We start from the raw sequence: 11,565 nt of genomic DNA, 5'->3' as shown, positions 1-11,565 counted from the left end.
CTTTTGCTACACAGTATGTAGTTTAATATTCAATATCTAGTATACCATGAAACATTTTTTTATCTACAGGACAATCACTAGATACCCAGTGATCTTTATGCAACTGCATTGTTACCAGTAACATTACAATAAAGCAGGTCTTTCTAGCAATCTTCCATCAGTTTTGTTAGGTCACTGATTGTTCTTTCAACACATCTAGCTTGTTTTCAGTGTCTGCATTGTCTCTTATGCACCACACCCAATGATTAAACAAGCAGATAGCCCCTTATTGCCCAATATTCAGACTTCATATCCTGGTCCCAAACTACCCGTTCAGTGTTGGGTTCTCAAAGACTTAGCCTCCTCTTTCACAAAAAACAAAAATGGCAGAGTAATTCCACCAGCAGCTTTTTCCCCAGGTTAAATCGTTATTCTTAGTCCTTGGTGTTCTAAGCCTGTAGCAGCCTCTCACTCCCTCAGACAGGCCCATTATCATCTGAGCACCACATTCAGGACTGGTTTTGGCACAGTGGATCATTGGCAGATGGGATCTTATCAATTAACTCCGTCAAATGAAACTGTATTTTTCTCTGCAATGGGTGGGCCTAAGGATGCGCGCACACAAAGGATAAGCTCGCAAGCTTCTCTCTCACCAACAGACATTGGTCCCAAAAAAATAGATATTACCTCACCTACCGTGTTGTTAAGATCTGGCAATAACAGAGCTACACTAGACAGTCTTTTCATGTGAGGATGAGGACATTTGTCCTAGCAGCAGTGTATTTTAAGTTGAAATATCACTACTTTGTGAAGTCATTCAATGGCCACATCTGATATCAAGCTGCCAGGCTCTCTTCACATTCCTGTTTGAGTTTCACAGTCAGGGTGGATTCCTAAGAAAAACTAGAACTGCGCAAAAACAGCAAGGCAACCGCTGTTACCTAACATTTATTTGGGCATAAGTTTTCGTGGGTAAAAAACCCACTGCTTCAGATGAATGGCAGTTTCACTAGTTATTGGAATACAGTACTTTACACCAGTTGTGCTGACTACAGCATTAATATCACGGCTAAGGTTCTGTTTACCCTGCGAACCTGCCATCTCGAACATCCTTGTGTCTATGCTAAGTAGGGGCAGCAGCACTGGGGCAGTGCTATGTTTTGCTCACAGGTGCCTAGTGAAGTCAATGGCAAAGCTCCCATTGATTTTAGTGGTGCCGGACTCCGTCCCTGATGTCAGTTTCTGTAGTATAAACACCACCCACAGGGTGAGGTTAAAAACCCAGATCAGAAGTAGATGGCGGTGTGGGCATTTTCACTCCATGAAAGTTGCATCAGGCCCTTGTGCTCAATTCTAGGCTATGGAATGCTAGGAAATTGAGTGTGCAGAAGGAAATGCACAAACTCCCGCAGTATTGTCAATTAATCACAGCTGTTCAATCAAAGGCAGTGCTAAGACTCCATGAACTTTTCCTGGAGAAGTCCTGTCATAGCACAGCTTGTGAAGAGACATCTGGGGCAGGGGTTTCAAAAGCACGAAATATCAATGGGAGCAGAGTTAAGCCATTTGTTAGAAAATGCTAGTTCATCAAAACCAAAACTTTTTGCAGGAATGGATCAGTTTCAGTGAAGTTTTCTGTTCAGGAAAAAAAAAGTTTGCAACAATTTAGAATCTCCTATTTGGACATTTTGAAAGTTTTTAAAATAAAGTTAAGGAAAAATCTAAACAAAGATTTTTGAAATGATCAAAATTGAAGCATTTCGGTTGACCTAATCTGAATCTTTTTTGTTTACAATTTTGTTTTTAGATTAACTTTTTGGGCCTGATTTGGGAGTGGAAAATTATTTCTCCCCCTCCCCCCAAATCTCTAATGATCAGTACTGTTGAAAATTCTGCCCTTATTATTATCAAAACCACCATTCATATAAACATTTCACTACGTTTGGGAGCTGTCACGAACCCACAGCACACTTGGGCTATTAGGGGTCTGGCTCAGCTGCTCACACGATTCCTATAACACTGGTGATTACGGCTTGTCAGATGATCAAGTTAATGTGTAGAGACCGATCTAGGTCTATAGTAAGACAATGTTTATATTGCCTCTCAAACTAGGGAGATGTGATTCATAGTTACATGAAAGTGCTCAATGCTGTTTAGTGGTAACTTGTAAATAACTTGTAAATAATTAAAATAAAATCGGATACAGTTTACATGCATTATTCAATCACCCTTTTTTGTTTTGCTTTAAGTATCAGATAATTGGTAAATGTAAAAGTCAAAGCTATACTTAAGCTCTCTACCTATGTGCTCTTAGCAGTGATGTGCTATCTTGTGCCCTGTTACTACTGACCTATTTTAGACACCTTTGCCAGTAATGCACATCCTCTTTGAACCTAAACTAAATTGGTTATTCAGTCAAACGGTTCTTAGCTCAGTTGGTCACAGAATGTAGTGTTAGAAGAGAAAGGTGGAACCCTCATCCTCTAACTTGTCAACATGAGGTTCTTGGTGCATTGAGTAGTTGAACAGTCTCATTTTTTAAGTTAATTTGCATGCACTTACACTGTTTCTGTCCAAGATTCCCAGGAAGAAGGTGACATTGGAACTGTGTGCTGACACCATCAAGAACAAATTGAACTGTAGCTGGATCGATGTGGTATAAATTGCACTACAGAGCAAAGCAACAGAGTCCTGTGGCACCTTTAAGACTAACAGATGTATTGGAGCATAAGCTTTTGTGGGTGAATGCCCACTTCGTCGGATGCATGCTACAGAGCAAAACGTTTAGTATTGCTTTTCTCTATGCATTCAGCGTGGGTACACAGCTTGGTCCTGGCTATAAGTGTATTTTGGAGATATTAAGCAATGAAACCATATTCCCTTTAGCTTTTATTATAATCCAAACCAGGTACCACTTTGTTTTTGACATAATACTGTGTTCTAGCAATCATCAGTTCAAAAGGAGTACAAAGTAGAACATATATAAATAAATAACTTTTCATCAAATGAGCAGCTAAATTAATCTTTTAAAGCAACAAAGTTTCTTGTACCCAGCTGTGGCGAGGGAGGGTGTAACATATTAAGTTTGTGCAGTGGAACAGAGTGCAAAACACCTTAAACAAACTTGCCTTTAAACATCTCAAGGATAAACTGGTTAGTATCTCAGCTCTTTGGGTCCTGACCAAGTTTATTTGCAAAGACGCATTGCTCATTTGATGAAAGATGAGGTTACAAATACTGAGTCTGATCTACTATGCTACAACCAACCATTATTTGATATACATACTACTACAAACCAGATTGCGTTTCATGTGATGCTGGAAGAAGCACTCACGTGTAAGTCAAGTCTCATTAGTTTAACAAAGTTTGCACAATGCCCAGAGTCCTTGTCACCCACGAGTATCAAATGCTCCTCTATGGAACCAGGACTTACAGTACATTTTGGAACTTAAATGTGAGTGCTTTTAACTTATCGAATGTTTATTTTATTACAGCACCGTGGCCAATGGTAAACTACAATGAAAGACTGCTCACAAGTTCAAAAATCAAGTGATGCAGCACGTCCACACAGTGGTACCAAGGGATCTTTGGCTACCAAGCATGAAAACACATTTGTACATCTTTACATAAATATGTATTTTGATTAAAATTCCAGGCCCACAATAAAAAAAAATTAGAGGATGAGCCACAGGAGTCCAATAATTGCCCCCTGGTGAAAAACCACATTTGAACGACTGCATCTCTATTATAGAGTAAAAATGAAATGCTTCCCAAAGTTTGTGATCCTCTATTGAGCATGGAATTCCAACAGCATTTCTTCCAGGTGTGTGGCTTTTTACACACTGGTTCACAGTCTGCTTGCAGGGGTGAGCTGTGTACAATAGCCTCAAACCTCTTAGGCCCAGTATTCAGTCACCAAAAGAATTCCTGTGTGGTTAGTGTGAGCTAAGACAGATTCTGCAGAAGGACCAGGGGCTTGTTTACAAGCTGACTCTTGTTTTCCTCCAACAGGGTGGCTGTATGACCTAATGTTTCACAGGCTGGAAAACTCTCCTGGGGGAGAACAGGTAGGATATTCTAGCTGCCACAGCTACAAGAGAAGAGGGAACAATGTGAGATCTTATAGAAGGCTCAGGAGCATAGGTCAAACTGCCCTCTCCACCTCTGCTGTGGGATGCCACCATTGCCCTCCGTTGGACTGATTCATACCTACTCAAATGCTATTGGTTTTCGCCAGGGGTAGGCAGGGTAGAGCTACCCAAGCTAGCTTTAATGGAGCTAGTTGCCTGAGTAAAGCAGGCCCTAGCTAGCACCACACTGCTGTTGGTACCCACACCCTACGTGTCTGAAAGCGAAACCCCTCCATCTGCCCAATGGAAACCCCTTTGGTGAGAGCTTGTCAGGTCCAGGCCGTAGGGCTCCTTTAGCTGATGATCGTGTCTACACTAGGTTGTATTAATCCTGCAAAATTTCAAAACCCAGAGGGCATGACAGTGCTAGGGGGGTGCCCCCACATTAAAAGCACTAAACCACAACCATTTTCATCTTGCCCCACCTTTGCAATCAGTGACTGGTGCAGGGTGACGGGGAACTATGGAAATACCAGCATTGCTGCCTGCGGTTACCTTCTTGACAGGTAGGTCCTATGTACCCATTAATGCAAGTGCACTGGCCATTCTGAGCATTGCAGAAAGAGTTGACAGAGGCACAGTCACAGGTCAGGCTGCAATCTGGGCCAAATTGATCCATGCGGCAGCCTGGAGGGGTAAGAAAGGCAGAGAGATTGTTGGGAGGAGCTGGAATTATTTCAGCGCGTTCGCTTGCAGTTCTGTCCACGCATGGCCTGATACTGAGGTGACAGAACTAAGCACAGGCCTGGTGCAAGGTAAGGGGGCAGTTTGCCCCAGGAGCGGGATGGGACAGGCTCCTCCCAAACTGTACCTTACCCCTGGATTTGTTAGACCACCCCAAGGACCCAGAGCGCAGTTCAGGTTCCATTCAGTTGTTGGCTTCTTGACTCCAGCTAACAATCAGGGCAGAAGAGTGTGTTGTGATGGGCCACCCACCCCCTAAGGGTGAGATGGACCATGGCATTGAGTCACTGCTGGGCGACCTAGAGGTGAACGGCCCCACATCCCACAGGAGCACCTGGAGCCATCCAGTCCTCCACATCAATCATTCCATATAACTTCAGTACTTGTGCCCATTGGCTCTCTAGGTCACATTCATAAAAACACAATTCTCCTCTCGCATTAGGGTAAGGCTGGTGCAAGAAGAACCAGGTCGGCTGCCTTCTGGCTAGGCTGCAAAAATGCCCCTCCCTTTAGTAGTCCCAGCCCCAGACAGGAGAGTGATGATAGTGTGTCAGTCTTAAGATCATCACTTGCACACCTGTTATGGCTGTTGCAAATAATCCACACTCACCCAGGTCACACTTGGTGCCAGTTTTTCCGGGCGGACACAGGCAGCGCCCAGTGACTGGATCACATGGTGCGTTTCCTTCACAGTCACACAACTGCTGGCAACGCTCTCCGTACCGCCCCTCCTCGCAGCCTGTTAGCACAAGAGAAAGGGTGAAGGGCAGCACAAGGATCTCCGGCCCTTCGGTCTGTGCTTTTTCACACAGCCAGTCTTCCCAATTCTGAGCCAATCCTGTGGGACTCCCCGCCCAAGACAAGAGACAGTCGTCTTTACCTGGAAATGATCCCAAGGCACCGGGAAACTCTGCATGTTTCTTCCCTCTGAGGGCAATGCCCTGTTAGTAGGAGGCCTTTGTCACTGGCTTTTGTGACAGAAGCTGATTCTGGTGTGGCGATTGGCCCTGTGCACTCAGTTTAGTAATTATCTCCAGGGGGATGTTGTGCAAAACAGAAAATTTTGGGGGAGAGATAACGAATTGATTGATTATTTATGTATTTTTGTGCCTTTGCTTGTCTAAATTGGAGGCATTCCAACTGGCTCGAGATAGCAGAAAACTGGAGTCTAAGAAATGTTGTCTAGGATCAGAGCAGCGCACCAGGGGTCCATTGCGGTCTCCACCTTCCCTACCTGTGTGAACACCACAGTGGGGCTGGCTGGCACTACTTCCTACCTCAGTGGGTTTGATGTTTGACGAGTGGGTGGCAAGCACTCTGGTTAGTGAATGCTACCTCATAGTTACAGGGCCAGAGCCCTTTTAAGATGATCTTGACACATGTCCTGTTTGCCAGCAGTACCTTCCCCACAATGCCCCGCTGAGTGCCGCTGAGGCCAGCTGGAAGTACATTCACTGATGGCAGTGGGGGCACTATAGATTCGCACACTAGTATAAGAGAGATCAGCAGTGACAACACATCACCTTTTGAGGGGCAATACGCTGAAGTGATCTATACCTGTCTGACAGCGGTCTTTGTGGAAGCCAGCAGGACACAGACACTGACCGGTCACTGGGTCACAAGTTGCTCCATTCTGACAATCACACAACTCCTGACAACGCAGTCCATGGAAACCTGGAGGGCAGGCTGGGAAGGAAGCCAGGTGGAAAGTTCATTAGTAAACACAGATCGCTTCAATGGGGCCTTATTTGCTGGGGGTCCCAGCAGCTCATCCTCCCGCTAACCCGTGGGAGGAAGGTTACACTGGGAAGTTTCAAGATGCAGAGGGACAATCCTGCTCTGTGTTGGGGCGGGGGGGGGGGAGGAGAGGGATTAACCAGTGGCCCACTGCTCTCAGTCTCTCTTTTAGCTCCCTGCTGCACACTGGATCCACAAATAATCATCATTTATTACCAAGGCTTTGGAGCGGAGTCCAGAGCTGGAGCCCGGCGCAGTGGAGCTGCAGCGGAGCACAGCTCCAAAGCCCTGTTTATTACTGGAGTGCCTAGGAGCCCTGGTCACGGAGCAGGCCCCCGTTGTGCCAGGCACTGTACAAACATCGAGCAAAGAGCTTGCAAACTACCCACAGTCAGCTCCTGAAATTCAGGAAGATTGTTGAGTGTAATGTCTTACTCTTTCCACGGATCTCAATAGCAAAAAAGATCTAAGCTCAGAACACAACAACTCCCTCTTCACCCATCTGAACTATTTCACGGACATCCTGGGCTGGCCATGGTAGGCTTTGCCCATGGAAGTTCTCTTCCATTTTAGTGAACAACAGGGGAAGATTTAAGGTGAAAAATGCAAAACGTCGTGTGGGAGACAAGGTGGGTGAGGTGATATCTTTTATTGCACTAACGTCTGTTGGTGAGAGAGAGAAGCTTTTGAGCCACACAGAGCTCTTCCTCAGATTAGGGCAAGGTGCTCTGAGTATCACAGCTAAATGCAAGATGGAACAGGTTGTTTAGCATAAGTAGTAAGCACACGTTCTAAGGGACAATTCAAGGTAGAGTGGCCCATTAACACCTCTGCACTCATAGGACAAAAAGGGTGTGTTGGAGGGTTACAGATCGTAGATGTAAGCCATAAATCCAGTGTCTCTGTTCAGTCTACGAGTGTGTGAAACTACCCAAAGTGTGCCAGTCTTTCCCTTTGATGCAGGTGTGTGGTAGCACTGCCTTTCTCACAATACTGCTAAGGAATCTGGGTTTGTATTTGTCTGACCAGAGCACATGAACGAAACAAAATATTGCTGACATTACAGTAGGGTGACCAGATGTCCCAATTTTATAGGGACAGTCCCGTTTTTTGGGTCTTTTTCTTATATAGGCTCCTATTTACCCCCCACCCCCATCCCGATTTTTCACATTTGCTGTCTGGTCACCCTACATTACAGTAGGGACCATGTTGCTGTTTTTTTGTACTCTGGCTTGTTTTTAAGCAGTTGCTAATGTGGGTCAGGTTATGTGTGCACACGCCAAGCACACACAAAGGACAGGACATTCAAACCAACAGCATCTTTAACTTGACTGATAACCTGCCTGTGGAGTACAGGGCTGCCAGACACACACACCAGTGCAATTTCAACTGGGCTGTGCAATGTTATGACCAACACTAGGTTGACAAGTGTCACGTGTCAGGGCTGAAGGAGCTCACCAGGCTGCTTTGTCCACATGCCTCCTTTTTACCCCTCCCCAGGACAGAGCAGTGGGGAGCTGGCCAGGTGCATTACCAAGAGGTCTTACAGTGTGTGGATGCCTCTGGTTTTGGCCTCTGCCAGAGGCAGGATACTAGACTTGATGGACCTCCTGGCATCCCTCCCCAGCTGCATGTGTGTGTATGGAAGTGATGGTGCCATTGGGCCTCTCACTTGCTGTGATGTTCAAACTGCCCCCATGCGAGTCAGATCCGCCCCTCTGCCTTATGTCCCCTGGTGCCCACATTAAACAGCTTTACAACACGCAGCCGCGGAGGGCAGAAGGAGCAGCCGGTCCGCTGCTTGAACTTACTGTGCTCACACAAGTGCCCATAGTGCCCTCTGCGGCAGTGGCAGGCTCCCGTCACTGGGTCACAAGTCCCATTATTCCGGCATGCACAGTTCAGCTGGCAGTTGGCGCCGTACTTCCCGGGTGGGCATTCTGCGGGGAACATGTTTCAGAGAGAGGAACTGGCGCACGGCTCATACGCGAGCACGTCCTGTGCAGCAGGTGACCTGTGGCCAGGCCAGGCCGCACAGGGTGCCCTGCGAGGGAGGGCACAGGTACGCATGTGGCCGTGGCAAAGAGGGCATCAATTCTAAACACAAACTCAGTTAGTTTAACAGTTGCCAGGCCGGTGCCAGGACAGAACACCTCCAGGGGGTTTACCCAGTTCGCAGAATTTCCCGGTCCGCCCAAGCCCACACGAACAGGAGCCGTCGGCCGCATGACAGATTCCTCCATTCTGGCAGGAACACGTCTGCTTGCAGCCTGCCCCATACCGGTTTTTCTGGCAGACTGAAAAAGACAAAGGAGGAGAGAGTGGGAACTCAAATCCCGATATGATCAAACAGATACTACACCAATGGGGCTGGGGTAGCTTGCCTGTACCCAACCCTACAGCCCTTTCCAAACCACAGTGGTGAAATACCCAAGCTTGGTTAAATGGCACCATGGTGAATGTTTACCGTGTTCACAGCTGGCACCAGTTCTTCCTGCTGGACAAATGCAGATGCCTGTCACATGGTGACAGGTGGCTCCTTCTCCACAGGAACACAGGTGCATGCAGTCCTTGCCATAGCGACCAATAGGGCAGCCTAGGAGAGGGGAGAGGAGAGATGGTGACATTAGCATTCTTAGAAGCAGGCTATGGGCTGAAAAGGAAGGGTTTTGGTTTGGCTTGGAGGGGAATGTGTCTGGTGGTTAGCGCTCTGAGACAAGGAGTCAGGACTCGGGTTCTTTTCAAGGCTCTGCCACTAACGATGTGAGCTTAGGCTTGATTTGGTAGAGAAGAAATGAGCCGTCTAGATCACTTGTGCTGAAGGAGCAAAGCATTTTAACAGAGGCTCCAGAGCCAAGCAATGGAATGGTGCAAGCGTGAACTGCCAGATTAATGCAGCACTTCCACATGTGGCAGACATTATGGTGCAGGAAAAACCCCCAGGAAGAAAGCAATTCCATTTCAATAAAAGCAAGAAATTAAATCAGTTACTTAGGAGCTGTAATAGTGGACAGGCTCTTTGTCCACCAGTCTCTCCTGTGTGATTCAGAGGAAGAAAATGTAGTGCCCACAGCCAATGGTGTAGTGTTGTACCTGTGAAAAAGGCTTATTTCCTGACCCTGCAGATGAGCCACTCATGCCATGAATCATAGGACTGTAAGGGACCTCAAGAGGTCATCTAATCCCAGTCCCCTGCACTCAGGGCAGAACTGAGTATTAACTAGACCATCCCTGACAGGTGTTTGTCCAACCTGCTCTTAAATATCTCCAATGATGGAGATTCCACAACCTCCTTAGGGAGTTTATTTCAGTGCTTAGCCACCCTGACTGTTAGGAAGCATGAAATCATCTCTCTGTCTGCACATCATGACCATCTTAAATGCCTACCTGTTTCTGTAGCTCCCTCTGGTAAAATCCGTTTTGGCAACAGCTTGAATTTTTGCAGCAATTCACTTTCCCTTTGTTTAGCTGATGCATCATTAGAACCATAACAACGCTTGGAGAAAAAACACCCATCCCCAATGAGTAATAAGAAAATTCCCTTCGACAAAGGTATTTTTGGCAGGGTCACTATCGGTCCTGCAGGAGTTTTGACAGAAAACATTTTGCTGGAACCCAAGAGGCAAAAGCTTCATGACTCTGTTCTTAGAAGATGAACCAAAGCTGTCAAGACTTTTCCGCATTAAGGAGTTTATTAGTATTTTGTAGAGGGGGGGGTTATTATTCTCTTTTGTGGCACATTTACTATGTGACTCCCTTCCGCTGCTACTGTCTAAAACCTTTCCAGTGTAAGAAACACCCCAAACTTATGGATTTTTGCTTTTACTGTAATTCTGGACAGTGAATCATCGAAAACAGGAGTCAGAGGAAGGAGGAATGGTCCATGCATTTCAGCAGTAATTGAGAATTCACTCCCAGCACTTCCTCTGCTAGTAGGCAGTGGAAGATACTCGGTGTAATGTTTTGCAAAGCTGGACTTGGAAGGCAAATGTGCTGCTTGAAGTCTGCCTGCAATGTTCTTAGACTGTGGCCCGCATCACAACTCCTGCTCTCTCTTGAAGGGCAGCATCTCATTCATGTGCATGGCGGTAAAGGAAGCTGCACGTGGGCAGCTAATACCAGGATTCACCCCATTGAGATTTAAAGCAGCCTGCTACTCAGTCTCAGACTTCCCCGGGCAATACCCTGCACACTCACCGATACTGCAGTCAGCGCCGACGTACCCAGCGGGACACTGACATGTCCCTGTGGTGGTCTCACAGCGTCCTCCATTCCTGCACTTACACTGCTGCTCACAATTGGGGCCATACGAACCAGCTGAACATCCTGGGGGGGAATTAAAAAAACCCAATGCTTAGAAGAACGGCAAAGCCCAGACACTGATCATGTGGCATGTGCATTGACATTCACAATGCAAGTGTCTCCCCCACCAATCGCTGATGACAAGGCAAGATGATTAGAAATAGATTACCAACATGCTGCGCGCTAAGGGGTCCGCCGATGTACTCATCAACAAACGTTTGTAAAGACATTGTTAACCCTGCTTTACTTGCTTGTAAAACAACAATTGATATTGGTGAGTAAATGTTGTTGGTATGAATATATGCCAGCGAATGACACCATCCAATTCACTTCACTCAGTGAGAGGAGGTGGGAGAAGGTCATTTCCTGTCTGTTTTGAGTGAGAAGCTGCTGATTTCCTGACTAATCCGAACAAAGATCTCCTGGTGAGCCAGAGAAAGCGGCCCAGCTGACACGACATGCACACCAGCAGGATGAAGATTCAGGAAGCCAGGTCTGGTTTTGCCTAATGGACTGCGTGATGGAATGGACTGTTTTGATTAGATACAACCCACATATTGTGACAGAAATAATCAAAGCGCAAGGCCATCCTGGGTTCCTTCATCCTCCTAGCACCTGCGGACATAAAGCACAGCATAAAGAATGGGGAAGTGCTCACAGCTCCTAGGCACTGGCTGCTCATTTTATCTTGCATTAACCAAATCTTAGAGAACTATACAAAATAATCAGCGAC

At 46.4% G+C, this 11,565-nt stretch overlaps 1 protein-coding gene across 6 annotated transcripts in view; it reads right to left on the bottom strand.

Moving 5' to 3' along the window:
- MEGF6 (multiple EGF like domains 6) overlaps nt 1–11,565 on the bottom strand; it is a 255,179-nt gene continuing 243,614 nt past the window's right edge. For 4 of the 6 annotated variants that reach the window (XM_065574927.1, XM_065574929.1, XM_065574930.1 and 1 more), the window contains 8 exons: nt 10,728–10,856; nt 8,998–9,126; nt 8,699–8,827; nt 8,342–8,470; nt 6,351–6,479; nt 5,404–5,532; nt 4,605–4,736; nt 2,856–4,069 (listed from right to left, as the gene is read on the bottom strand). In XM_065574927.1, coding sequence (XP_065430999.1) covers nt 4,005–4,069; nt 4,605–4,736; nt 5,404–5,532; nt 6,351–6,479; nt 8,342–8,470; nt 8,699–8,827; nt 8,998–9,126; nt 10,728–10,856 — 971 coding nt within the window. In that variant the 3' untranslated portion in view covers nt 2,856–4,004. Of the gene's footprint in view, nt 1,615–2,855; nt 4,070–4,604; nt 4,737–5,403; nt 5,533–6,350; nt 6,480–8,341; nt 8,471–8,698; nt 8,828–8,997; nt 9,127–10,727; nt 10,857–11,565 lie in introns of those variants that run through there. The other 2 variants (XM_065574928.1, XM_065574932.1) reach the window with 1 other exon arrangement.

This window comes from Chrysemys picta, chromosome 21 (assembly GCF_011386835.1).
Source record: "Chrysemys picta bellii isolate R12L10 chromosome 21, ASM1138683v2, whole genome shotgun sequence".
NCBI lineage: Eukaryota > Metazoa > Chordata > Testudines > Emydidae > Chrysemys > Chrysemys picta.
This window is presented reverse-complemented; position numbering and strand designations above follow the sequence as displayed.